Below are 24,883 nucleotides of genomic sequence, written 5' to 3'. Positions count from 1 at the left end.
TGGCAAGACACAACAGCCGAGCGAGGGTACAACACTTACCTCGTGCAGCAGTCGAGTGTGCTCGAGAGCTCCCGTTCAAACGATGGACACCTCCAAAGCGGCGGTGTTCGCCCGACATTTGCAGAACGACCAACCATCGCCGACCGAGGAACTATCGCAGCAGCGCGACCAGACATTCGAATTGGCAAGATAGATACTGGTGACCGACCAGCAAAGACGCTCGGTCGGAAGCGAGTGTGGCCTGGCTGGCTCTTCTTGTTCGTCATGTTCGCCGGGTCTATCTTTGGCATCACGTGGTTCTCCATCAAGCTGTACAAATCCGCCCAAAAGCAGCAAGAAAAGTCCGAGTTCATCCTGAACCGCACGCCGCCCCCCATCACTCCCCCCAAGAGTACGTAACGTCGTTGGTGGTGTGATGCTGACCGTGCTGTAGTCTGTGAACAGCCCGACTTTGTGAACGAGAAAGGCGTGATTTACGCCAAGTACAAGAGCGCGCCGTCCCAGAAGATTATCATCACGGGCATCAACTGGAGCGGCATGGAGAACCCGGAAGGCGTGCCGCATGGCCTTGCCTTTGGTCAAGCCTCCTTGGTACGTCTCTCGTCGTCGTTGGGAGCAACCTGACCCGTCGACGTCGCTAGAACGATATCGTGGACCGCATGGCCAAGCAAGGCATGACGGCCGTCCGTTTGCCGCTGAACGTGCTCATGATCAACTCGAACGCAGCGCCAAACATCAAGGATTTTGTGGACCCGATCTTGAACCAGGAGCTCGTCGTGTCAGACTATATGTCCATGATCAAGAAGATCGTGCAGGGCCTGGCGAAGAAGGGGGTGTCCGTGCTGCTCGACATCCACAAGCTGGACCCGGCCGTGGAGGGCAAGAAGGAAGGTTTGTGGTACAGCGCAGCGATTCCAGTCACTGCGATCGAGAAAGCGATCAAGACGCTCGCGACTGAGCTGTGCAACTCCAACTATTACAACATCCTGGGCGTCGATCTCAAGAACGAACCGCACGAGGGGTGTTGGCCAGGCGGGGCCGTCGATGCGAGCTGTCCGGACTCCAGGAACTGGCCGAAAGCCGCCGCGAAACTCGCCGACGCGATGCTGGCCGTGTGCCCCAAGTGGATGGCGTTCGTGGAAGGGCTGGCGTCGGGGACGATGGCCAACACGGGGTTTATCACCAAGGCGAGCGCCAACACGACGCTGTACTACCAGGAATGGTGGGGCGCCGCCCTCCAGAACGTGACCAAGTACCCCGTGCCGGTCGCCCCCGCCAACAAGAACAAGCTCGTGTACGTGCCGCACTTTTACTCGCCTAGCGTGTACCCAGCGCCGTACTACTTTGCGTCGTTTGCGAGCGCTGGCGCCGGCGCGACGACAGAGGAATGGCCCAACACGCCCGAGGGCAATGCGAACCTCAAGGCGAACGTGTACCGGGCGTTGGATCTCGCGTTTGGAAACGCCATGAAGACGGTCGAGTCGCCCGTCATGTTTGGCGAGTTTGGCGGGATTTACGGCGCCAAGGACATGTTCCCTCTCAAGACGTCGTCGCGCGCGATCGAGCTGTTTGTCCAGTACTCGGCGGACCGCGCCATGTCTGGCGGGTTTGCGTGGAGCTTGAATCCGGACAGCGAGTACCAGTTTAATGGCGACACGACCAAGCCCGGCGTGTTCAACTACGGGCTGTACGAGGCGAGCGAGGTGCAGCCGTGGAAATCGTACAACCAAGACTACTCGGACGCATTGCTCAAGTTCAAAGGCACGGGGACCATTGAATGTGTCAAGATCGACGCCCCCGGTTCCGCCAACGACACGGTCGCGACGGCCGAGCCCGTCGTCGTCGCAGCATCCACCACTGTAGCTCCTCCCACAACGACAACCGCCAAGAAGCCGTGATGACCATAGCATGCATAGCCTTGGAATCGTGCATGTTTTATTCGTATCGGAAACTATGTTTTCGTGCAAAACCGACCGGGCTCGGCGGCAACGCCGGTCGTTCCCGCTGCATCTACACGGCTGCCCATGTGTCGACCTCAACGGACGGCACCGCTGTGTCCCGCACTCGTCATGAGATGCGCCGTAGCAGAACCGACGACCGCCTCTTGTCGTCTGGTGGGGACATAATGCATATCGAGTGCCCGATCCACTCGAGCTCGATCGCTCGGTTGTGTCGTCGGGTCGACAACAGTGCCTCGTCGCTCACGTGGCGAAATCCGCCACCTCCTGACCCACACAGCGAGACGATGCAGAATGGTTTATATCAAACGTTGCCAGGTCGGGCTGCGCCAAGGGGAGCGTGTGGCACCTGGATGTTGTGTCGATGGAGTCTCGCGCAGAGTACCATGGCGCGTAGCGGCGCGCGCTTCCCCGCGAGGAACGTCGGCCAGCAGTACGCGTACCCACCGGTCGTGGTGTCGTGCAGTTGCACTCCCCACCCAAACCAGCACCCACCACAAGGCGCCGACAGATTGAAAAGTCTACTGGTAACGAGAAAGCGACTGGGATGGGCGACGCAAGGACGATCAGCGTCCTGGACGCCGCGGAGCGACCGCTCACGACGGACAAGGTCGCGCGCACGATCTTTTGCGTGCTCGTGTTTGTGATTGCGCTGGAAACGTACCTCCACAAACTGCAGCACAAGCTGCGCCACAACAAAAAGTACCTGGAGCTGTTCAACAAGATCACGACAGGTATGTGCGCATCCATCGTCGACGTCGTCGTCGGCCCCATGCGCCACCTCCTCACATGTCGATCCCTGTAGAGTTTATGGTGGTCGGTCTCATCTACCTCTTGGTGAAGGTCGTCATGTACTTGGGGTGGATTCCGTACGGCGGCCTCGAGTACCAAGCGCTGGACGCGGCCGACCTCCTACTCTTCTTCGTCACGATCGCGCTGTTCGTACAGTCCCTAACCATCATCCTGTCGCTGCGATTGTCGAACCGTGCCATGGACGTGCTCGAACTCGTCACGACCAACGAGATCGCGGAACGGATGCAAGCAGCCATGGCGACATGGACGTGGCCACTCAAGCAGTTTCACCACCGCAAGCGCGTCCAGATGCGGCTCGTCAGCACATTCTTTCGACGGACGTACGGCCTCCCGCGGCTCTTTTGCTTCGCCAAGTACATGCGCGTCCTCCAGGAACACCAGATCGTCGAGCTGCTCGAAATCGACTTTACGACGTGGCTTTTGCTCCTGTCCATCTTTTGTGGGTTCTTCTTTTGCACGGGCGAAATGCAGTCGGTGTTTTCCGTCGACGGCAACTCGCACTACTACGCGATCAAGACACTCGACTCAAACTTGCCGCCTGCCCAGTCCGCGGCGATCGCCGCGCTGCAGCAAAATCGCGTCGGCGTACTCGCCACCCTCGTCGCAGGGCTCTTTGTCTTCATGGTCGCGTTCCTCATCTACATTGAGTACATTCTGTCCGTGCTATCGCGTCGCGGCAAAATCGACCTGGCCGACGAGTTTGCGCCGGCCGGCGCGAGCGCGCTCTCCGACATGGATGTTCTCGGCTACATTGCCCGCTATGTACGTTCGCTGCTCACCCTGACGGTCCTTTTGAACGACGGTGTAGGAGGTAGTGGAAGCCAAGAAGTCGTGGCGGGAAGCGGTCGCGGACATGCAGCGCGTGGGCGACGAAGTTGAAGACAATCAAGTACACCATCAATACGGCAATCTGTTGCTACAATTGATTGCGTCGGGGTGGCGGCGGTGTGTGGGCAAGCGCCATGCCAAGCCGAATGCGATCCGCGCCAAGATCGACGACATCCACTTGCCGCTCTTTTCGCGCAAAGCGTGCGAGTTCCTGATCCAGTTTCTCCTCATTCTAAACGGCATGTATTCGGCCATGATCGTCGCGAGCGTGGTGCCGACGATGCAAAAGAGGGAGCTGCCCGTCGTTGTCGCCACTGCGACGCTGCTCGTGATCAACATGGTCGCGCTTGCGCCGCGCCTCATCCGCATCTTTTCGTTTGTGAACGGCATCTACCGCATCGAAGCGCACGTTCTCGGGAACGTGATCTCGCATTTCGTTGACGTCGAGCATCAAAAGACCGCGATGGTCGGGGCAGTGACCGAGTACTGCCGCAAGACGCACCAGGCCGTGCATGCCATCCGCCACGCCGTTGCATCCACCGACGCGCACGACGGGTTTGTCGATACCGAGACGTTGCGCCGCGCCCTCGCCAAGTTTGGGCATCGCATGACCCGCCACAACTTTCACGCGTTTCTCCGCATGATGGAATTCCGCACCAAGGACGCCACGGTCTGCCTCGACGATTTCCTCGCGCTCTTTCCAAACGTGCCGGCGGCCACGGCGACGCTCTCGACGGTTGTGTCCGAAGTGTAGGAAGTTGAGGCGTCGCGGTGTTTTATAGTTTTGGAATAACAACGTGAACGTCCACGAGCCTCGACTGAGATAAGAATCGTAGTCGACGGCATGTGATGCCATGGCCATGCCCGCCACGGAATCGGACGACGGAGGGCTCTCGGCACCACCCGCCGCCAACCTGGTCCCACATGGACGAAGGAGGCTGCGTTGCGATTGCTGGTATGAATGGACTGCCAAGACGACTGCCTTGCCGTCGGCTCCCTCTAGGTGAGAATAGATGCGAATGTGCCATCCTCTTCGTGTGGTGGCTCGTCGAGGCACCGTGCACGCATCTGTTCAGTGTTGTTGAATTGGCTAGAAAGGCAGTCATGTTATTACGAGAGACAAACGGCACTTAAATAGGGCGACGCATCACGGCGCCGACTGGTCGCTATGGTAGCTGGACGGCTTTCTTCAAGAGATCGATGCCCCGGACGAGGTCGGTCGAGCACTTGGTCAAGTCGATTGTCGATGACACAAACTCGATCGCGCTTTGGGGAGTCGTCGACGTGCTGTTGGCAAGCAGTGTCCGCAGCTGCTTGCGAGCGATGGCGTCCGTCGAGTTGAGTTCTTGGACCACGGACGAGAGGAGGCGGAGAAGCGCGACCGGCGTCTGGCCCTGGAGGACGAGTTGGTTGAGTGGGTTGAACATGGTGTAATGAACCAGCGTGTCCGTTTGATTCTGGAGCCGTCGGCGGAGCTGGCCGTCCTGCTCCTTGTACTCGGCCTGGAGCTTGGCCTGCACGATCTGCGCCATCGACGCAAACACTACATCCACCAGACACTCGTATAGCTTGGGTTGCCAGTCCTTTGGATCTTCCCACCCCGTCACTTCGACACACTCGCCACCGCTCGTGTCGACCACCGTTCGAAAGATCGCATCCAGCCCTTGCGTCACTTGCAAGCACATGGCCGCTGACGACGCTGTAAACACACATGTCCTGACGTCGCGATGCAAAGTCGCGGCGAGCCGCGCCGGGGTCGACTTGTCGTCGGCGAAGAGCGCTTCCACGAGCATCCTGAGTCGGTCTTCCGGCTTGGCCACGCAATGCCACAATACACAACTCGCACGGAACGACAGCACTCGGCCGCTCTCAGTCGTCATCGAAACGCGCCGCATGGCGCCGGTGGCCGTTGCAGCATTGCCTCCGGTTCCGTCGGAGACGCTGCTACCGCTCGGATTACTGGAAAACAATACGGCCGCCGACGACCGCAAGCTCTGTGTCTCGCTGTGCTGGAGCTGCAGCGACCGCATGTGCAGCAGCTTGGGCGTGACAAACTGCAATTGCTTTGGAAGGGTGCCGAGGAGGTGCTGGACGTCGCTTTGCCCGATGAGCGGGTATTGCGTCGTCATGGCGTTTTCGACGACGTGGAGCGTGTTGTACTGCCGCTCAAGGCGTTCCATGTCGAGGTGGCCTTCGCTTGGCGGTTCACTTCCACTGCTTTCGCTCGCCGTGGCGTTGAACACCAGGTACGGCGACGACTTGAGCCGCTCGAGGGCAGCACCAACAATCCCGAGGAACGGAAGCGATGGACACGTCGCGGAAATGAGCGACTGCTTGCGGCGGAGCGTGTCGAACCCGCCAGTGTAGTCACACAGCGACCGGAGCTCGTACAGATGCGCCTTGGTTTTCGACTTGACGCGCTTCCACGTGAGCGGGAGGCGCGATTGCATGAGCGGCGTGTCGCCAAGACAGCCAATGCACGCCATGACAAGGTGAAAGTTGTTGACAAACTTGGCACTGGACGCCATCGCGACGGCCGTGACTGCATCGATCGCGTCCGCGCGGTCGGTCGGCGAGTCCTCGACCAGAATCGACCACACCAAGTACGCTGTGAGTCGATTGAAGCTATCGCTGATATCTTTTTGGAAATGACCGGGCGACAGAAAGCTCCACAACGGCAACGCCGTCAGTTGGCCGTGGTGGAACAGGGTGCACTGCTGTGCAAACATGAGCGGCGTCAGTTTGTACGTGGCCATGACAGTGCGAAGCGGTGGCACGGTCGCAAAGGAATTGGTCACGGTGGACGGCTGCAACTGCGCGAGCGAAATGCCCGACATGACGATGCTGGGAAACGAGTTGCGCTTCTTCACTTCCGTCGACCAGTCCGACGACAACGACATAGACGACGACGATGTCTGCGGCACGCTGTGCTTGCGCACAAGCAATGGAATTGTCTGGGACGTGATGGCCGTCGATGACGACGATGACTTGAACGTGGATGGGAGGTCGTCGTCCGTGTTGCTGAAGCGTCGCAGTCGGCAATGCGGGAACCGTGAATCGATCACGGCCAGACACGCCGCTTCGCACGATCGAAGCCGCTGGCTGTACAAAGGGTGGAAGAGCAGGTCACGAACAAAGCTCGACACGTTCGTTTTATGTGTCAGGCTTGGCTTGCGATGGGCCGCCGGCGCACAGCTCGAAGTTGGCACCCTCGTTCCTTGCCGATCAGAGAGCAGCATGAGGAGCGCTGGCAGCGTCATGCCCAAACCAAGCTCAACGATGACGTCCCAATGTAGCAGGACGATGCGACCGCCATTCTCAGTTCGCTCAATGTAGGTCGCCAGCGCCACAAGATGTTTGGACGACGACGAGCATGTTTGGGGCGTCGAGGAGGACGGAATGGGCACCGGAGACGTGGCCGCGGCGTCCAAGGATTGAGTGGTGGGCAACAACACTCGGTTGATTTCGTCGCGTGTGAGTTGTCCCACGTCGAAGATGATGGATGACCGGACGTTTTGAAACGCGGCGAGCGTGCCTTCGGTCGTGCTGTCGTCCGACCCGCCAGAGGTTTCAAAATCCGAGTCCGTGTCAGAGTCGTCGTCGGCGCTCTGAGACGTAGAGGACATCACAGTGGGGGCGTTGGCTTGGGCGGCGTAGAGTACGGCGAGCCACGCATCCCGCTCAGCGGGGGTGCGGCAGTCCAGAATGACCTCGTCGTCGTGATGGCATGTGATTGTAAGTGTCGTTTCATTTGCAGCAAACGCAATGTAGACATGCGGATCCCACAAGTTGATCTACAACGACAAGATGGCGAAACAGTGAAGACAGCGAAGGAGGGTCATGCGTTTGGTTGCAGCGCACGCACCTTGGTCTTGAGCGTGCCTCGGGTCCGCCGGTAGATCGCCACTTGGCCTTGGGTCACGACAACGTCCCTTTCGCGCCACTGCACGCGCGCACGGCTGTCAGAGAAGCGCCACACTCATCAAGGACGGACGGGACGCACCAGAAACGTGCCGTGTACACTCAGAATCCCCCGCTTCAGCTCCATCATGGCCGCCGTCGCCGCCGACGAATTATGGAACCGTTGAAAGATCAGCCAAGATCTCCCCTGCAATGCCATTGGTCGAGCCTGCCGTTGGTCAAACTTTTCGATTTGATTGGCAAGTATTTTTAGAAGGGTGCAAACTCGACCTCTCCCGCGACCTACCTCCAGCACGGCGCGCCAGAGTACGGAGCCGACATGGCGACTACTGCGTCAAGTAGGGGCCTGACTAGCGGGTGCATCCACGGCAAGGTCGCTCATGACATGTGTAGGTCGACAGCATGTCGATCAAGAGCACGAGTACCTGCGAACACAAGTGGACCCACTGCTGATGCCGCTGATTGAAGCGCTCTTGCTACATCAGCCCTCTTCCATCTACGAATTCATCGCCAAATTCCTCGATGGCGCAGCGCTTGGAAAAATGAAGCACGTTGGCGACGCCACGGCCAAGTCAGCCAAGGCACGCCGGCATCGAATGGTCGAGTTCATGTCGTCGTCAGTACTGCCTGTCATGGACGATCTCACCCAACGCATCTTGCAGGACAAACCAGCCAATGCCAAAGGTATTCCCTATAAGTGCTCTTGTAGCTATGGCCCAGTATCGCACGATGATTTCATTCCCCTTAGCCTTCCTCCGAAACATTGTACAGTCAAGGCTATTGACCAACGAGGGTGAGCCGTGTCTCGCGGCTTTCGATCTTGTCATGCCGCAGTTCCACGTGGGCGATCGAGTCGACTGTCGGTTCAAAGGTCGACCCAAGTACCTCCCTGGCGTCGTCGAAAACATCGATGAAGGTGGGCTGTGTACCATTCGTTACGACAATGGAAAGGTCGAAGAGCACATTCATCCGATCTTGCTCCGTCTACCACTGGAGCAACCCGAGGCAGAAGAAGCGATCGAGGCGTCTAAGACACCTCGCCGGGATATCAAACCTGTAATTTTGATGCTGGGGCTGGACGGGTCTGGCAAATCGACGTTTTTGTCGACGCTACAGGGCGGTAGGATATGTGCAATGCTGCTCTCGGCGAAGTAGACCATGCCTTACCTTGTTGGTCGTACAGACCTAGACAAGGAAATTCCCCCGACCGCAGGGTTTTCATCGGTCACGTTTCAGCTTGCCAATGGATCGGCCACGTTCTACGACTTGGGCGGCGGTCCGACGATTCGAGCGCTGTGGAAGGAGTACTTTGCTGACGTAAGTTGTAATTGCAAGTTTGCTGATACGCAGACTAGCCGACCGTAGGCGCATGGTGTGATCTACATGGTCGACGCGTCGGATGTGGGCCGGATACAAGAAGCTTCCCAGCACCTAGAGGACGCAATGGCCCATCCAATGCTCCACGGAAAGCCCGTGCTCATGTACTTGGACTCCGCGGTCGAGTTCAGATGGTTTTGAATGGGTGTTTGTGTGCGTAGCTTTGCCAACAAGATGGACCAAGCTACTGCATTGACCGAGTCAGACTTCTCCAAACACATGCACGTTGCGCCGTTGTTGGACAAGAAGGTGGTGCAAGTCACCGCCAAAGCCAAAGCGAACGGCAACTTGGTCGACGATCGACTCGAGGGCGGCCTTCGTTGGATCTTGAGTCGAGTTGAAGACAAGTACGATGCACTCGGGGAGCGAGTCACGGCCGACCGAGCCACGATGAAAAAGGAAGCGGCAGCGGCATGGCAAGCGCAAAAAGAACGTGTATGGGCGTACAAGGAGGAGCGGGAACGGTCCTCAATGCTGTTAGAAGACTCGTCCGCGAACCAAACCGCTTTCGCCCCGGCCAAACCACTCGTCAAACAACAATCGTCCGATGTGCCCATGTGCTCGTCGTGCGATGCCCAGCCTGCTGTGACCAAATGCGCCGCGTCTAAATGGATGCCCGTGTGTGGCGACTGCGCCGATCGTCTCAAGAAGAAATAGATTCCATTGCCATTCAAAGAGGGGATGGCGACGAGCAGTCGGAGGGTGTTGTGTTGAGCTCTCTGCTGTTGATGTAACTAGACTGGTTTCGCCATTCAACCGGCATCTATAGTTGGTCGCTCGTGGCGGTTCCTCGACTTCTATCTGCTTCTAAATTCCATGGAAGACCCTCAAGATCGTCAGGCATGTCCGTTTTGTGTGTGAAACATGCCGAAATTTGGAATTGCTCTATTGCGTTGAAAAAATAGGGTGGGTATGATCGACGCGGAATGCGAACGTTGCTGGGAGCGTTGTTCAATTACAGGTGGCCAAGCTTCTTGAGCTTCAGGTCAAGCGCTTCCAGCATGTCGACGACCATCGCATCCAAGTCGTACTGTTCCTTCCAGCCCCAATGCTCGCGCGCAAGCGAGTCATCCAGCGACCGCGGCCACGTGTCTGCGATCGCTTGGCGGAAGTCGGGTTCGTAAGTGATTTCAAACGACGGAATGACCTTGCGGATCGATTCAGCCAATTGCTCTGGTGTGAACGCTTGGGCCGTCACGTTGTACACTCGTTGCTTGAGCAACTCGGACGGCGCTTCGAGCAGCTCGTTGGTCGCGCGCAAGCAATCGGGCATGTACATCATAGGCAAGCACGTTTTGGGGCCGAGGAAACACTTGTAGCTGCCCTTCTTGAGCGCTTCGTAAAAGATTTCAACGGCATAGTCCGTGGTTCCTCCACCTGGCCACGCTTGCGACGAAATGATGCCAGGGTACCGAATGGATCGAAAATCCACGCCAAACTTGTCGTGGTAGTATTCACCCAACAGTTCCAAGTGGACCTTGGTGATCCCGTACATGGTCGTCGGGCGCATGATCGTGATGTCCGGCGTGTTGTCTTGCGGCGTCGAGGGACCGTAGACGGCCTACAGTGTCGTGGGTGTCTCTCAAAGAAGCAACAGCTCATCGACGTACAATGGTCGAGGGGGCAAAAACGCGGAGGTTGTTGAGCCGAGCGAGTTCCAACACGTTTTCTAGCCCGCGGGTGTTCACCTTGAGCGCGAGTTGGGGGTTCTTTTCACCAATAGCTGACAAGAGCGACGCATTGTGGATGATCGTGTCGATCCCGTTTTCCAAAACAATTCGCGCCAAGCTAAGGAAGCGATGACGACGCCTGCATCACGACGCATGGAAAACGGAATCCTACCCGTCGGCGTTCAGCACGTCGCAGTAGACAAACGGTCCCGACTTTTGCTCGGCCTTGCTGGCCATCTTGATGTCTGAGTTGATGACAGCATCGCGGCCATGCAAGTTACGTAAGTACGGCACCAATTCCATGCCGATCTGGCCCGTGCCCCCCGTGACGAGGATGCGGCGCCCTTGGTCAAACACGTTGAACCCGCCCGTGTAGTCGGACGCTTTGGCCTTGGGGGTGGTAGCCGTCGAGAATTGGCGCGCCGTGCGAGCGATCGCGTTGCGAAGGAAGACCATGATGGTTGGCGTGTGGGTTCGGCCAAGGAAATCCGCAAGTGCTGACCAAGTGACGAGCCTTGACGTAGATGGATGGATAAACACGCCCGTTACGGTCGCTCGAACATGATTAGCAAAATGTCAAAAACGCGATTGTCTGTCAAGTCAGGGACTCTATTTAATTCCAACTTTTCTTGAAGCTTCCATATTGTATGATGACGTTCATAATACTATTCCATGGGCCACGAAGTCAACAAGGTTTAGTGACCTCCGTCACATCTCACCTCGCGGTGACCCCACTTTCGAAAAATAAACCAGGTTTGTACATTTATCAATATCGAGAGCGAGGAGGGATACAAACATTCATATAGTTTTTTAAATTATATAAACGCGCACGTAGGCGGTGAAAGACGTCGACGACGGCGGAGCCTGACGTCGGTCGAATTCAAGATGCAACGATTGCTGCAGAAGCGCTTCCTCTCGACGCCCACTGTACGCCCCCTATGGATGCTTCGCTACACGTATGTGGACGGGATGCTCGAGAAGCGAGATCCGTTCCGTGGCGACCATCTGCGCCACGTTGAGATCCATTCTGCCGGCTCCCACACCCCAAAAGTCCTCCTCGCCGGAGCATTTGCCAACCCTGTCGACGGCGCTGCGTTCGTCTTCGACGCGAAGGACGCCGGTCAAGTTGAAGCGTTTGCCAAAAAGGACCCATATGTGATCAACAACCTCGTGACCAAGTTTGACGTCCGTCCATACAACGTTGTGTCGTTTGAGAAATAAATCCAACCTTCTTGCGGGTTGCCTTCCCCTTTGACGGTCACTACTACTACGTAGTTGTACATCTTCCTACCGGCCACCCCAAACCTCCAACATCTTGACGACACGTCATGGCGGACATAGACGCTGGGGATGCGCTCGCGACATGTTCGACCACGTGGCTGGTCGACTCGCCAATCGCGATTCCAAATTTCCCCCGTCATCGGTCACATCCCTCTTGTCGTGAACGTGCGTCTGTTATAATTCTTTGTTATATTTAACAGGTAGTTAGCATGCAACAATTCACAAAAAGGTTCCAGAAGATTTTTTCCCAATTGCTTGGATTGCATAATTCATTTCAATTAATTGCAAGAAAATGGCTGTAAAGTCCACAGAACATGTTACAAAATACTCTCATCTGTACTGCACAAACACTACATATGTATGGACGCACTTATATTGAACCAAACACCCCCTCCTCACTTACGTTTTGAAACTCATCAGGTTTACCGCGCCCTGGTGCCGCAATCGACTTAGGATCTTGTTGTCTTTTGGGGCATCTCGAGCATCTTCCTCGTCGCCCAGAACGCGTTGCGGCGCTTGCTTCTCAACCTCGTGTTCTTCAAGTACATCGTGAGCATCTTCAAACGTGCCAAAACTTGTGATGAACAACGACCGTCGACTGTACGACTGAGAACGCTCAAAGCTCTTGCGCCTGGATAGCTCTCGCTTATGCTGGAATGACGCTCCAAGCGATGGCCGGGGCTCGCTAGCCGCGGTGGCAGCAGCCTGCAGGTCCTCCTGGATTTGGTTGTCCCCCATCGCCTCGGCCACTGACATCAACACATCCTTTGACACATCTGCGCCGAAGGAATGCACAACAAACTGCGCGTACTGCGCCGGTGACGTGCGATACGCACGAAGTTCTTTGGTCATGTGTCGGAACTCTTCCACGCGCGCTTCATCCCCGTCGACGAGGTCACGCACCTTGGCGAGAACCTGCTTGGCGTTGAGACTTTGAGGACGGCACCTCGATGGAGTTCGTGTGCCGCGGGAAGAAGGGATGGCAGCTTCACTTGCAGGGCGCACCCGACCCGACAGACGCTGTAGCGGAGCTTCGCCTTCAACGTGACCCCCTACAGCTGGAATAGAAGTTGTCCCAGTCCACGTTGTATGTGTCGGAGGCAGCATGGCTAGCTCGGGCAAAGTTTGGGGCTGCGCTCGTACTGCAAACTGCGTCATAGCCTTCATCAGCGCATGTCGCTTTTGTTTGTCTGGGAGCAGCGCTGCCAAGCTCGGCACGAGCCACTGGCAAAACTCGATTCCAAATTGGTCCACCATGAACGTATAAAAGTCGACGCCACTCGACGGCGTATCCTCGACAGCTGCCTTGCCAAATCGCCTCGCGCGCTTCTGGAACGCTTTGACAGAGTCAGCACCAGCATGATCGGTGATACGTTGGAAGATGAGTTCCTGGAGTTCCTCTTGCTGGGCTTCAGTCAGATGCAATTCGTCGTCCGACGACGACGCCGACGATTCGTCGGAAGTTCGCGGAGTCCCAACTTCCATTCGTGGCGGGTCGTCCACGGGAGTGACCAACAAAGATGGAAGCGCCGCATTCGATAATGACGCATGGCGACGAGTGACGAGCGATGACGATGGATCTCCTAAGACTGGTCGGTCGAACGACACATGCGCATGCACAAGGACAAACTCGGCGAGCGAGGTCGACCCTTCAGGAGTTTGGAAATGCGTAACCCCAGGGATCCCCGTGATCCGCGCAAAATATTCTTGTAGATCGCGCTGCCGGGTGGCGAGAAAGGCAGGTTTCATCGACTGCCCAAAGAATGTCTTCGTCTTGTACAGAGGTACGAAAGGGATCAAGGTCATGCACGCAGATAACGGACCCGTGCGCATGCGTGCGTCAAAGACCTGGCATTCTTCAAACGACTTGTACACGACCCACTCGATTTGTTCCAACACCGTCGTGCTGCGCGTCGTTGCGCAGTGTGCCACACAACCGAGTTGGAACTCCTAGGTCATCAAGGTGAATTGCCACAAATCACCATCCACATTGCCGCTGCATACGTACCGGTGTTTTTCCAATGAAGCGAAAGCTGTTGACGCCGATGTCCAGCCGCAAGATCATTTCGACCTGCGGCACCCGCGTCATCCTTCTTCGATTCTGCGAGTGTCATGGGCTGCTGAATCCATTGCTCTGATTGGCACGTCGTCTTCAACAGATTTTAAATGCAATGAATCGATTAAGTACGGTGCACTCAATGTGTCCAAGTAGGCCCAGACGTGTGTGCTTGGCTCGCACGAATCCAGTCATGTTGTATGGCAAATGTTGCGAGGTGAAGAATGTCGCTGACCATGCTAGGTCGATTGAGTGGGGCCTTCATGCTCCGTGTGGGCCGCGGTCGCCTTCTCGCACTTGAATGAAACAATACACAGGCTCGACACTTAGTGTGTTACATTGCGATCCGGATAAGCAGTTGCGACGGGACATCCGGATAAAGATGGTTGTATCCGGATACTGCAACTTGTGCGGTTGCGACCACGAAGAAGCGCCATGTCCGACCTCCCCGCCCAATTCGCATGTCCCCTCTTGAACGAGACGCGCCACTTGGTGGACTGCCTGGGCTACATCGACACAAACTACGCGTTGGGTGACACGGCGATGCAGAAGCTTGTCAAACTCCAGATTGAACAACAACTCGCGCAGATGCCGCCGTGCGACGACGACCACTATTTGGCGTATTTACCGTGCATGGATCTGAAACTCGATTCGCTCGAGATGAAGCGAGTTGCAGCCAAGGTGAAGCTGACTTCGATCGACACAAACAAGTACCGTGTGGTTCCTCCAGCGCCGTCGCAGTTGAAGCAGCAGAGTCAAACGGAACAACTTGAGGCGTGGCAGAAGGCGACCAATAACGCCAAGATCGCAATCGAGCACCAGCAAACCAGGATCTTGAACCTGGAGATGCAAAATAAATATGGCGCGAACAGGTGGAAACTTCAGGTGGGGGTACTCCACGGCATCAACGAACGCTGCAAAGATGAACTGGACGATCTGCGGAAGCAGACGGATCAAGTCAATATGGAGCGGAAGGAAGAGCAGTTGCTCAATGCTGACAAACTTCAAGGCCTCGAGCGTAGGCGCAACGACTTGACGCTGAAAACGCAATGGATTCAGGTGCGTCTATCTTCCATCGCAGTCAACCTCTCAATCGTCCATCTGTAGCAAGCGTGCAGTTCCCTTGAGCGAAATCTTAAGCGGCTGAAGCCGAATCCAGTCGAATAGGTTCATGCGGCGTGCACCCGATCCGCTGGGCTCTTTTCTGAAGAACCCGTCAAACTTCGAGAAATTGCTCGAGAAAGCGTCCGTCGTGTAATAACAACAATTAAATTGAATTGAAATTGCTTGAGAAATTGCTTGCGGCCTTTGCAGAAACCTCTCAAAATCAATAAACCTCTGAGAATTGATCCATCGATCTTCGTCCCCAAAGTCGGGCATCCGAGTCTGGGCAAGATGAGCGACAAGCCTGCGGTCGTGATTGACAATGGGACGGGGTAAGGAAGCATGCATGAGTCGAAGGAAGAATTGTTTGTCGCGACGGGATCTCTAACATCAATGTATATGCGTGTAGGTTTACCAAGATGGGGTACGCTGGCAACGCCGAACCGAGCTACATCATTCCGTCGACAATTGCAGTCGGTGCGGACAACTCTACAAGCGGGGGTCGCACTGGTGGTACCCGCGTCGGGCAAAGTCAAGGCATTGATGACTTGGACTTCCACATTGGGCAGGCTGCTTTCGAGAACTCGTCGACGCACCAACTGAACTACCCCATCAAACAAGGTATCATCGACAACTGGGACAATATGGAAAAGTTGTGGCAGCGCTGCTTGTTTCAGCATCTACGATGTGAACCCGAGGACCACTACATGCTCCTGGTATGTTTTTTCACGAAATCATGCTGTCGGCTCACGCTCCCCTTTCACAGACAGAACCCCCGCTGAACCCTCCCGAGAACCGCGAAGCCACGGCGGAAATCATGTTTGAAACGTTCAACGTCCCGGGGTTGTACATTGCCGTGCAAGCAGTCTTGGCACTGTACGCGTCGTGGCCGAAAGTCAAGGTATGCCTTTGTCAGTCGTGGAACGACGCACTCCTCATTTCCATGTAGGACCCATCGCAGCGATCGCTCACGGGCACCGTCATCGACTCGGGTGACGGTGTGACCCACGTGATCCCCGTCGCGGACGGCTACGTGATCGGCAGTTGCATCAGCCACGTCCCACTGGCCGGACGCGATATCACGTCATTCATCCAGCGCATGATGCGCGATCGTGGCGAAGTCGTGCCCCCAGAAGAGTCGCTCGAAGTTGCTCGAAAAGTGAAGGAATTGCACAGCTACGTGTGCCCAGATATTGTGAAGGAGTTTAAAAAGTACGATGCCAACCCGGCCAAGTACATCTTGCCTTACTCGGACGTCCACCCCCGCACCAAGCAACCGTGGCAAGTAGACATCGGGTCCGTCTTTCATCTTGATCGCGGCATTCGCAGCTCACGCGGGCGGTCGTAGGTATGAGCGATTTCTTGCTCCCGAGATCTTCTTCAACCCGGAGATCTTTTCCACCGACTTCACGACGCCGCTGCCGAACGTAGTGGACCAAGCAATTCTCAAGTGCCCCATCGACTGCCGCCGCGGGTTGTATAAGAACATTGTGCTCTCGGGGGGGTCGACCATGTTTAAGGATTTCGGTCGCCGTCTCCAGCGCGACGTGAAGCGACTCGTGGACGACCGGCAGCAGGCCAACTTGGCGCTGCACTCCAAGTACGCCAAGCAGCACGCAGAAGAGCTCGACGTCAATGTGATCAGCCACCGCATGCAGCGATTCGCCGTTTGGTTTGGCGGGAGCATGGTGGCGTCGACGCCGGAGTTCCATCGCGTGTGCCACACCAAGGCCCAGTACGACGAAGAAGGCCCCCGCATTGCCCGACACAACCCCGTCTTCTCGGCCACCATGTAGAGAGTGGAAGTTGCTGACATCAAACATCGTCGTCGGTGTGTTGAACGTAGATCGAGCTCAACGTCGTTTCTGCAGAATGCTACAGCGTCATGGCACGCGCCTCCACACATGGGGTGCAGACACTCTGTCGACGGAGGATGCGCCCGTGTTGACCAGTCAGCATCACAGCCATATACCACTAGTGGACTCAGCTGCAGCTGCCAGTGCCTTAATCCTTGTGGCAGCTGGACTGCAATGCGGTGGTGTGCAACTGGCCGTTCATGGCGCTCGTCGCTCGGCATTCACCGAGGTGTACGTCCATCGAGTCGCGGGGCGTTTTCCACATTGCTTGTTAAGAGAGGCAGCTGGGAGCGACCGCAAAATCGACTTGGGAGACAAAGGATGGGCAAAGTGGGAGGTCCCGCGATCGTCGACAGCGGCGGCCGCCATCGACAAAACTGTGCATTGAAATGGTTTTGGCAGTTGAGACAGTTACACCATCCATTCGCGGTGCTGAGGTCGATGGAAGCAATCGAGCAAAAGTTGTGGCTGCGGCGGTACAAGCGATTCGATCCGTTCTATGAGGCGCTGCTGCGGTCGCCGCCATCGACGCTCGCGATGGCGACAGGTAAACTCTCTATTGGTTCGCCGACGTTTTCGCTGGCGAAAGTATACGCGACTCGAGAACTTACTCGACCGATCACCCCGACGACTGTCGACATCCCTGGCACCATCGACGCTCTTCTTGGCCTGCAACAGCCAGATGGGCGGTGGAAACTAGACGCAGCCTTCCATCACGTCATGCATAACCTCGTGCCGCCCTGTCCCAGCGGCGTTGGGGCAGCGATGTGGGCGACAGCATGTGCAGTGACTACCCTACGAAGACAGCCCGACGCATTCGACAAACTCGAGCGTCCATGTGAGCGAGGACTCGCCCAAGTGGAAAATCAAGTTTTCGAGTGGGCAAAGCACGAGCTTCCGTCCATTCCTCTCGACGCCAACCTTGAGGCACGTCCAGTCGCCGGTCCCTCGCTTCAAGAAACAATGTTGCGAAATCAGCCACCAAGCACCAACGACGAAACCATCGACGACTTGTACAGAGCTGTGGCGGTCCAACCAGCCAAGAAACGCAGCGCCAAGTTTGAGCCCGACGCTGTAAGCGCCCGGATCGTCAGGCAACTGGATGCCGCCAGTGCCACCGCAGTGGCGTACGGCCTCAAGCGTGAATTCTCCCCCAAAGTGGGCACGTCTAACCGACACTATCAGGTGCCGTTGTGACATCCATGGCTCATTTCCATCCTGTTGGTCTCCAGGTCGGAGACTGGGTCGAGTGCTGTTGGCGGCGGCCATTGCACGCATCGTCCGCCGTCCAGGCAACGCGACAGGACGAGTGGAGTCGTGCAAGGGTGCGGCGACTCTTTTCGTTTACACTAGCGTTTGACTTGTGTCAATAGATTGCACATGTCTACACCGAGGAACAGAGCGCCGTCGACGTCGTGTTCCAAGACAACCGAAAGGAGCACCAAAGGCGGGTCCCACTCGACTGCATTCGCCGACCCAACTCGGTCAAACCGTCACGGTCCCAAGTCCTGCGCGATTTACAAGCACGATGGGTGCAAGAACCATTGCCGCTGAAAGATGAGCTCCAGCGGCTTGCCAAGGTCTGCTTCCATGTCGTTCTCACTACGATTCAATGCACGTCATGGAGTGCTCCAGATTGCTGGCCGCGACAACGTGCGGTCCCCGACGTGGTGTGAATTGTCTCGCCGATCCACGTCGCCGAAAAACTCGCAAACGTTCCGCTCTTGTCACACTCGGTCGTCGCTGACGCTGCCAACACTTGAGGAACCTCGAGCACTCGACACTCCCGGCCACTCCGCCCAGGACAGTCCGTCTACGGTCCCGATGTTGCCACCGTCCCATGCCGCTGCGATTGAAGCTATTCTCGCATATGAAAAGTGTCTTGCCAAGGTCCCCAGCGTCCTTCAACCGTGCTGCCACCTTTACAAGTACACTTCGCGACCTTCTTCATGCACGGACATACCAAACGGGCATGTAGAACGGCGCGCTTGTTTGGAGACCGCTTGCACGCCTTTGATGCATGGATGCCCGTGGCCCTTGAGCTCGTGGAAGCCACCGCGACGGCTGTGGACCTCGTGTACGCCCTTGAACGGAGTATTCAACATCCTTCGTCCCACGGCAACCAAACCCACTCCACGTACACGCCGTTTCTGTGGTTCGGTCGACCGTTTTTAACTTCGGTGCGACGACACATCTCGTGCTCACTGCAGAGCGACCAACTGGCTGTGTGTAGGTGGCGCACGGGTTGGAGATGCTGGCGGCGTCGGCAGAATTGGTGCGTTGGGTGCCATCCCTTTGTCGTCGCTAAGAGAATGGCACTGCCACCGTGGTAGCAAGATTGGTACGGCACGGACTTTCATTTTGCAATGAATCCGTTTCTCGTGACGGTTCCTCTCCACCTCAAGACGAACGCCATTCAGTGCGCCGTCGTGCCGAATACGTGGTGGCCAGAGCAACACTTCTCGGACGCTCTACGACGCCGCGTGAACGCCGCTGAAACGGTCTTTGTACCTCAGCAACTCGTCTTGACGCTCATGGTGTGCTTGTAGATGTTATTGGAGCACTTGGGCCGGTGCAGCCACCGATGACGCGCCGACGCCATTCACGCCGCCGCCACGGACAGACATGCGGATGATCTGTTGAATGTCCTTTCGACCGAGCGGCACGTCGGTCAACGGCGAGTTCATGTAGTACCCTGCTTCGATGGCGGCTTTTGCCCGCGTTGAGTTCGTTGCGATCCACGTCGGTTTGCTTTGGAGCGCATGTGCTTCGTCCTACCACAGGGCCATGATGCATGGCATGAGGACGACAAATTGTGACACCCCAACAACACAAATCGCATCTCGATCATCTTCTCGCAAGCGACGTGCCCTGTCTCCTTGTGCCTACATTGCACGCACCACTTGAGCTTTCTGGGCGGCGGGCAGGACGCGGTCCTCCCGCGAGTGAAGACCGGTAGGGTAGTCGTAGTCGTGGGGGCGCGAGATTCGAGTCTTGGCTTCGCTGACGCTTCCAGCGTTAAACACCTTCAAGAGACTAGTGATATGGATGGTGCCAAACACACCATCTTGGGTGGATGTAAAGGTCACTTTCGCACCGGTCGCTTTCTTGGCGCGGCTCCAGCACGGGGATTGTCGTGCTGCGGCTGTTCGCCGTGTTGTCCGTCGCTCTTGCGGGCGTCGCGAGCTTTCGTATGTTTGCACAGCACGGCGCCGCGAAATTCGCTTAGCATCGACTTGGGACCCAACAGGGCTTGGAACTACGGCACCTTAAGTAAGACACTTACTTTCGATGCCCCTTTCATGCGCCTTGTCGCTGCTGCTATCCGCTGGGAAGAGGGGCGTCATCTATTCCGCCGTACCGAATCCGCGTCCCCGACTCGGCTTTGTATCCGCTCCATCCTGTTCAGCCTTGCTGGTCGCGCGCTGTCGGTGTTGTCGACGGCATCCTGGAGCAAAATGATATTGTCCCCCGACGACGTGACTTGGGACAGAGCTGGAAAGTGCCGGATCTTGGCGAAGTGCGCGGCGTGGGCGTCCTTATACACCCGTCGCTCGCGCTCTTCGATGCGCGTCCCGCTCGCCGCGTGGGACGACATGGAGCACACTCGCGACGAATTTGTTGCGACAAGCGAAAGCAGTCTCCTTCCCCGATATTTGATGCCCCAGTGGAGCTATCTTTGATCGCAATCTAGCCTCAAAACGCCCATATCGTGGCCGTTGCGAGCTATATCGAAGCAGACAGCAATGGCGGGGGGCCAAGATGGGGGTGATGGAGATATTTCAGATTTGCATGGCTATTTTTACCGTCGGTCGTATGTCGCCGCCACGGCATTTTTGAAGTCGCCGGTCCATCAACAACAATTACTATGGGAGCTGCCGGATCTGTCCAAGACGCTTCCTTCGACCCCAACAAGTTTGCCCAGTCGAAGGCCATCATGGACCTCGCCGTCGACGACGCTGAAAAATTTGCCAAGCTCAAGGAAGTCTGGAACTCCAATGGGGGCGGCACAAAAGAGCCGTCCCCTGAGCCCCAGCCAGCTGCAAACGAGGTCAAAGAAGCAACCCCGAAAGAATTGACGGCGCCCAAGGACACTCCAGCTTCCAGTGAATCGACAAAAGAGGCTCCCAAGGAAGCCCCGAAGGAAGCGTCGAATGAAGCACCCAAGGCTGCGGAGAAGGATGCTCCTAAAGATGAAAAGAAAGACGGTACAAAGGTCGAGTCCAAAGAAGCTGCGAAGGAAGCGCCGAAGGAAGAGAAAAAGGAAGCTCCCAAGGAAGGTCCAGTGGAAGCGCCGAAGGAAGCTCCAAAGGATACCCAGCCTGCGATGGGGGCCCCGGCAGAGGAAATCAAAGCTGCTGCCCCCAAGTAGTCGTCACGATAGCAATATAGATCTTCCTACCCTGCTCGATCGATTCCCTGGTTTTCGTGATGGGGGCAACGGTTTCATTGAAACGGTTTTCGTAACCATCAGTGTCGCAAAGCCACTGGGACATCACGGCATTCCAGTGATGGAGGAGACTCCACACTTGTCCTCCGGTCGCGGCAATTTGCTGGCACCGCTGAATCTGCCCCCTGCCGTGCCTAAGGTGAAAGCCCCGCAAGGGCGACTGGATGTCGAAGACGATCGGTTGGTGTATGTCTTGCCGAGAATGGTCGCGCCGTGGAAGTTTCGCGACGAGGCTATGTTGGAAGAAGTCATCTGTGCAGAGTACGAGCGAATGGCGGCGTTCATCGAAGCATATCAGGCGCGCGAAGAAGCCGCAGCGCGGATTATGCGCTCACCAGGTCGACAAAAGAGATATCCCCCCGGGAGCCCAACTTTTCGGCAGGTCATGCTGCCATCCCTCACTGACGCTTCGCCCCTCGACACCCAACATCACGTGCAACCTCGGGAGCGCGTGATGCCTCGATTCATCCGGGGAACTATCGAACAGAAACAAGCGTTCTGGGACGTCATCGATGCCTACCGCCGCCACCGCGCTGCGAAGGTCGCCGCAGACAGAGAGCGAGGGGTATGTCCATACGACTTCAATCAAGCCGCCGCGGGACGACCAGAGGTAGCTGCTGCATCCTACCCGTTTATTCCTTTGAATGGCCTGGGAATTGAGGCCGCAGGTTTGAGAGAATAAAGTGTGCTGACATATGCGACCATTGCAATAAATACATGACAGATGTCATCATTGTAGCTCCTGGAGCAGCGTCACGTCGAATGGGTCCGCCGGCGCGCGGTGCTGCACGACGTATGTGACGAGAACCGACGGCTACGCCAGGATGAAGCCGAGCTCCACATCCTCGAGTCGACGACAGCATTTCGGATCGAGAGACGCCATCGGGAGCAAGCACACGCCGCTCATCGTGAACAACTGCGACGGGTGCTTCCCATGGTGCTGGCGGTTGCGGCGGCGCAGTGGCTTCGACAAACCATGTGGCTCCAGTGGCAAAACCACCGCCGACATGTGTATGTTCGAAAGTGCGCGATGCGGTGGCGCCACCAAACGCAAGCCCACGTCGCGTGCTGTCGCCATGCCGCGCGGTTACGGCACTGGCTCCACGAAAGCGTTCGCCTCAAGACGATTGCACACCGAGTGTTTTACGCACTGCGCGTGTACCTCCGCCGCGTGACCCTCGTCCAGTCGCTATGGCGGCAAAAAATGGCCATCCGCCAAGTCCAACTCAAGCGGCTCGAGGTGCAGTGGAGGTCTTTTGTAAACACGCCAGACGTGAACTACGACCCCTCCAAGGTAGGAGCTCCATGTAGTCCCGTGCATGCGCAAATTGCGGGCACGGGGTGTCCTTTTCAGACTGCTTACTGGTGGTGCGATGCAGCGCCTGCGAAAGGGGCTGCCACTCAAGTTTCCATACCCCGAGATCGACCCTGCGATTCGCCACCAGGTGTTGTTGGAGGCGTGGCTCGAGTACGAAAGGCAGTGTCGCGCGCGCTTCCGAGCCCAAGAGGTAAGTTCATGGCGCTAGCATCTTACCAAACTGCTTGAGGCGCCCGTATCTGCGATCGTGTGTGATTGAAAGTTGCGAGTAGGCAGACCTGCTGCCCCACCTAATACAATCCCTGCAAGGCTTGCACCCCGACAAGTCGAGGGCCGAGGTTCGCGCGATCGCGGCCCGGCACTTCATCCTTGGTTCCGTCCTCTCGACGCTTCAGTTGATCCCGGGGGCACTCGCTCCCCCGATCCCCACCGCCCCTCCATCGCGTGGGGAAAATGCGTTTGCCATACTGCCGCTCTTGACGAAAGCTTACCAAGTACAACACCCCAACTGCGCTCATGCGCCGCCACCAACGGAACCTGCTGTACTTGCTGCGATTGCCGCGCCGAAAGACCACGACCCAAGGAAGAAAACGTTCGGAGTGGGACAGTCGAGTCGCAGTCGCACGAAGAAGTGAGCGCAACGTTAACAGAATCAAAGCCACCAATGTGCACATGAGGGTGCGAAGACAATCCTCGTAGAAATATGAATAGTAGGTGGGTTGTGGCTACGTGGAGCTGGAAGGGACAGCACCGAGCTGCTCGACGGTTTGGATGTCGCTCTCGCCTTCGTGGGACGTCGTGATTTCCTCCACGGCGCCGATCACGACGTTTTGGTAGCTCTCGAACGGGTCGACTTTCTCACTCAAGTATGCTTCCAGGATGTGCAGGAGGAAGAACCCGACGACGTTGGACCAGGCCGCACCCACGTCTGGCGACGCGTACTCGCCAAGCCAGTACATCATGACCTCGATCAACGTGCTTGTGTACTGGGAAAAGTGGTGCGGGCGGAGGGACGTGAACGACCGGTGCCGGTGGCCGAGAAAGTGGCACCGGTTGACCACACGCCGCTGGTCGTCGCTACTGCTCTTGAGCATGAACGTAATGGCTTTGATGATGACTTCGCTTCGCTTGGCAATGTCGGGAAAGACGTCTTCGAGGGTAAAGTCGCGCTGAAACAGGCGAAAGAAGAACTCGTCGTAAAACAACACGATGCCCGACTTGCCGTACTGCCGCATGCGGTCCGTGTTGGCAGTCACAATCAGCTTCCATGTCTTGGTGCAGTCGGTCAAGTACGCCTCGTTCAGGATCGGTCGTATCGGCAAGTTGGGAGGCAGGTAGTGCTGGACACAGTCGGAGGCGGCCAGCCCATACGTGAACTCCCGGTACAGCACCTCCTCGACCACGATCTTCTTCTCCTTGGACGATTTCCCGCCCATGTTGCGTTGCTTCTGGTGCGTGTGAACGTGTCTGGCAGTGGCAGTGTCGTTTCGCTTTTGCGATGGTCCAAGTGGCGACTGTTCGATTTTCACATGGCAATCTTCTATCAAAATTGCTCTAACGTTGTATTTAAACGACGGAAAAATATGACACGAAAAATGATAAAGGCCAAAGGTGGCGGCGAAGGCGACCCCGACTCTGAGCTACGCCATCTTCACCATGTACCTCAACTGGAAGGGGTACCATACCAACACAGGACCTCGAACGACCACCTAATGGTCACGAACACGCCGTCCACGGCCACCTTGTGCATCAAATATTGGACGATCTACATCCTCATGTTTAAGACAAGAAATACGATGTACATCGTCGATGGAAACACATTTTCACACCTGAAGGAAGTACAACAACCCCATTAGGGACGCAATCGAAATTCCTTTTAGACGTATAACATCCCGCTCATGCCCTACTACATGGTAAACAAAGACAACCTTCATCTATTCATTGTGCACTTCTCCGAAAACACCGCCCCAAACGAGTCCCAGAGGTCAGATAACTCAATGCACCGTCCACGGGTTGGCGCTGGAGAGTCCAAGATGGGCCCTCGACGCCATTCGTTGCTCCATTGCTCCAATGCATGTCGCCATTATACACGGGCACACACGTCTCGCAATGGCCAGCAGCGTGCCGACGTTTTTGCCGTTTATCATGATGTCGCTGGCGCCAAGAATCCGCGAGTGGCTCGTGGACAAGGAAGGCATTGAGAACGTCGGCCTCGCCGACGTTCTAGCAACGCATCAATGCGAACGAAATC

At 56.6% G+C, this 24,883-nt stretch overlaps 14 protein-coding genes across 23 annotated transcripts; 9 read left to right on the top strand and 5 right to left on the bottom strand.

Moving 5' to 3' along the window:
• Window positions 1–264: 264 nt before the first annotated feature.
• H310_03011 (hypothetical protein) lies at window positions 265–1,898 on the top strand (the record flags this gene model as incomplete). The annotated part of the gene is made up of 3 exons (XM_008866740.1): window positions 265–391; window positions 434–591; window positions 642–1,898. The coding sequence occupies 3 exons, from the start codon at window positions 265–267 to the stop codon at window positions 1,896–1,898; spliced, it is 1,542 nt and encodes a 513-aa protein (XP_008864962.1).
• A 549-nt stretch (window positions 1,899–2,447) lies between these two features.
• Window positions 2,448–4,442, top strand: H310_03010 (hypothetical protein). Its single transcript, XM_008866739.1, has 3 exons — window positions 2,448–2,692; window positions 2,764–3,533; window positions 3,580–4,442. The coding sequence occupies exons 1-3, from the start codon at window positions 2,506–2,508 to the stop codon at window positions 4,351–4,353; spliced, it is 1,731 nt and encodes a 576-aa protein (XP_008864961.1). The 5' UTR covers window positions 2,448–2,505; the 3' UTR covers window positions 4,354–4,442.
• A 243-nt stretch (window positions 4,443–4,685) lies between these two features.
• H310_03009 lies at window positions 4,686–7,670 on the bottom strand. Of its 2 annotated transcripts, XM_008866737.1 has the most exons (3): window positions 7,603–7,670; window positions 7,465–7,542; window positions 4,686–7,393 (listed from the first exon to the last, which is right to left on the bottom strand). In XM_008866737.1, exons 1-3 carry the CDS (start codon window positions 7,648–7,650, stop codon window positions 4,766–4,768), a joined length of 2,754 nt encoding a protein of 917 aa, XP_008864959.1. In that variant the 5' UTR covers window positions 7,651–7,670; the 3' UTR covers window positions 4,686–4,765. The 2 variants fall into 2 exon arrangements, with proteins under 2 accessions (XP_008864959.1, XP_008864960.1); XM_008866738.1 differs by having other exon boundaries at window positions 7,465–7,670.
• A 169-nt stretch (window positions 7,671–7,839) lies between these two features.
• Window positions 7,840–9,554, top strand: H310_03008 (hypothetical protein; the record flags this gene model as incomplete). The annotated part of the gene is made up of 6 exons (XM_008866736.1): window positions 7,840–7,858; window positions 7,914–8,204; window positions 8,269–8,640; window positions 8,704–8,837; window positions 8,886–9,001; window positions 9,059–9,554. 6 exons carry the CDS (start codon window positions 7,840–7,842, stop codon window positions 9,552–9,554), a joined length of 1,428 nt encoding a protein of 475 aa, XP_008864958.1.
• Window positions 9,555–9,770: 216 nt separating this feature from the next.
• H310_03007 (hypothetical protein) lies at window positions 9,771–11,082 on the bottom strand. Its single transcript, XM_008866735.1, has 3 exons — window positions 10,740–11,082; window positions 10,508–10,685; window positions 9,771–10,458 (listed from the first exon to the last, which is right to left on the bottom strand). Exons 1-3 carry the CDS (start codon window positions 11,021–11,023, stop codon window positions 9,853–9,855), a joined length of 1,068 nt encoding a protein of 355 aa, XP_008864957.1. The 5' UTR covers window positions 11,024–11,082; the 3' UTR covers window positions 9,771–9,852.
• A 234-nt stretch (window positions 11,083–11,316) lies between these two features.
• On the top strand, window positions 11,317–11,922 carry H310_03006 (hypothetical protein). Its single transcript, XM_008866734.1, has one exon. The coding sequence runs from the start codon at window positions 11,453–11,455 to the stop codon at window positions 11,786–11,788; it is 336 nt and encodes a 111-aa protein (XP_008864956.1). The 5' UTR covers window positions 11,317–11,452; the 3' UTR covers window positions 11,789–11,922.
• A 232-nt stretch (window positions 11,923–12,154) lies between these two features.
• On the bottom strand, window positions 12,155–13,974 carry H310_03005 (hypothetical protein). Its single transcript, XM_008866733.1, has 2 exons — window positions 13,857–13,974; window positions 12,155–13,798 (listed from the first exon to the last, which is right to left on the bottom strand). The coding sequence occupies exons 1-2, from the start codon at window positions 13,935–13,937 to the stop codon at window positions 12,248–12,250; spliced, it is 1,632 nt and encodes a 543-aa protein (XP_008864955.1). The 5' UTR covers window positions 13,938–13,974; the 3' UTR covers window positions 12,155–12,247.
• A 338-nt stretch (window positions 13,975–14,312) lies between these two features.
• On the top strand, window positions 14,313–15,199 carry H310_03004 (hypothetical protein). The gene is made up of 2 exons (XM_008866732.1): window positions 14,313–14,963; window positions 15,012–15,199. The coding sequence occupies exons 1-2, from the start codon at window positions 14,340–14,342 to the stop codon at window positions 15,069–15,071; spliced, it is 684 nt and encodes a 227-aa protein (XP_008864954.1). The 5' UTR covers window positions 14,313–14,339; the 3' UTR covers window positions 15,072–15,199.
• Window positions 15,200–15,269: 70 nt separating this feature from the next.
• On the top strand, window positions 15,270–16,895 carry H310_03003 (hypothetical protein). The gene is made up of 5 exons (XM_008866731.1): window positions 15,270–15,340; window positions 15,418–15,724; window positions 15,775–15,909; window positions 15,958–16,304; window positions 16,357–16,895. Exons 1-5 carry the CDS (start codon window positions 15,300–15,302, stop codon window positions 16,802–16,804), a joined length of 1,278 nt encoding a protein of 425 aa, XP_008864953.1. The 5' UTR covers window positions 15,270–15,299; the 3' UTR covers window positions 16,805–16,895.
• Window positions 16,896–17,290: 395 nt separating this feature from the next.
• H310_03002 (hypothetical protein) lies at window positions 17,291–20,123 on the top strand. 8 transcript variants are annotated; one of them, XM_008866727.1, is made up of 9 exons: window positions 17,291–17,791; window positions 17,843–18,049; window positions 18,097–18,189; window positions 18,238–18,444; window positions 18,500–18,792; window positions 18,843–19,044; window positions 19,098–19,139; window positions 19,202–19,365; window positions 19,414–19,816. In XM_008866727.1, the coding sequence occupies exons 1-8, from the start codon at window positions 17,306–17,308 to the stop codon at window positions 19,232–19,234; spliced, it is 1,563 nt and encodes a 520-aa protein (XP_008864949.1). In that variant the 5' UTR covers window positions 17,291–17,305; the 3' UTR covers window positions 19,235–19,365; window positions 19,414–19,816. The 8 variants fall into 8 exon arrangements, with proteins under 8 accessions (XP_008864949.1, XP_008864948.1, XP_008864952.1 ...); XM_008866726.1 differs by having other exon boundaries at window positions 19,202–19,816; XM_008866730.1 differs by having other exon boundaries at window positions 19,098–19,365.
• H310_03001 lies at window positions 19,102–20,558 on the bottom strand. Of its 2 annotated transcripts, XM_008866722.1 has the most exons (4): window positions 20,226–20,558; window positions 19,962–20,123; window positions 19,687–19,890; window positions 19,102–19,638 (listed from the first exon to the last, which is right to left on the bottom strand). In XM_008866722.1, the coding sequence occupies exons 1-3, from the start codon at window positions 20,460–20,462 to the stop codon at window positions 19,750–19,752; spliced, it is 540 nt and encodes a 179-aa protein (XP_008864944.1). In that variant the 5' UTR covers window positions 20,463–20,558; the 3' UTR covers window positions 19,102–19,638; window positions 19,687–19,749. The 2 variants fall into 2 exon arrangements, with proteins under 2 accessions (XP_008864944.1, XP_008864943.1); XM_008866721.1 differs by having other exon boundaries at window positions 19,102–19,890.
• A 134-nt stretch (window positions 20,559–20,692) lies between these two features.
• On the top strand, window positions 20,693–21,279 carry H310_03000 (hypothetical protein). The gene has a single exon (XM_008866720.1). It carries the CDS (start codon window positions 20,733–20,735, stop codon window positions 21,234–21,236), a length of 504 nt encoding a protein of 167 aa, XP_008864942.1. The 5' UTR covers window positions 20,693–20,732; the 3' UTR covers window positions 21,237–21,279.
• Window positions 21,280–21,343: 64 nt separating this feature from the next.
• H310_02999 (hypothetical protein) lies at window positions 21,344–24,100 on the top strand. The gene is made up of 4 exons (XM_008866719.1): window positions 21,344–21,924; window positions 22,054–22,608; window positions 22,694–22,822; window positions 22,905–24,100. Exons 1-4 carry the CDS (start codon window positions 21,376–21,378, stop codon window positions 23,265–23,267), a joined length of 1,596 nt encoding a protein of 531 aa, XP_008864941.1. The 5' UTR covers window positions 21,344–21,375; the 3' UTR covers window positions 23,268–24,100.
• H310_02998 (hypothetical protein) lies at window positions 23,007–24,128 on the bottom strand. Its single transcript, XM_008866718.1, has one exon. It carries the CDS (start codon window positions 24,066–24,068, stop codon window positions 23,358–23,360), a length of 711 nt encoding a protein of 236 aa, XP_008864940.1. The 5' UTR covers window positions 24,069–24,128; the 3' UTR covers window positions 23,007–23,357.
• Window positions 24,129–24,883: the final 755 nt, after the last annotated feature.

Source organism: Aphanomyces invadans (genome assembly GCF_000520115.1).
Source record: "Aphanomyces invadans strain NJM9701 unplaced genomic scaffold supercont1.4, whole genome shotgun sequence".
In the NCBI taxonomy this organism is placed as follows: Eukaryota; Oomycota; class Saprolegniomycetes; order Saprolegniales; family Verrucalvaceae; genus Aphanomyces; species Aphanomyces invadans.
This window is presented reverse-complemented; position numbering and strand designations above follow the sequence as displayed.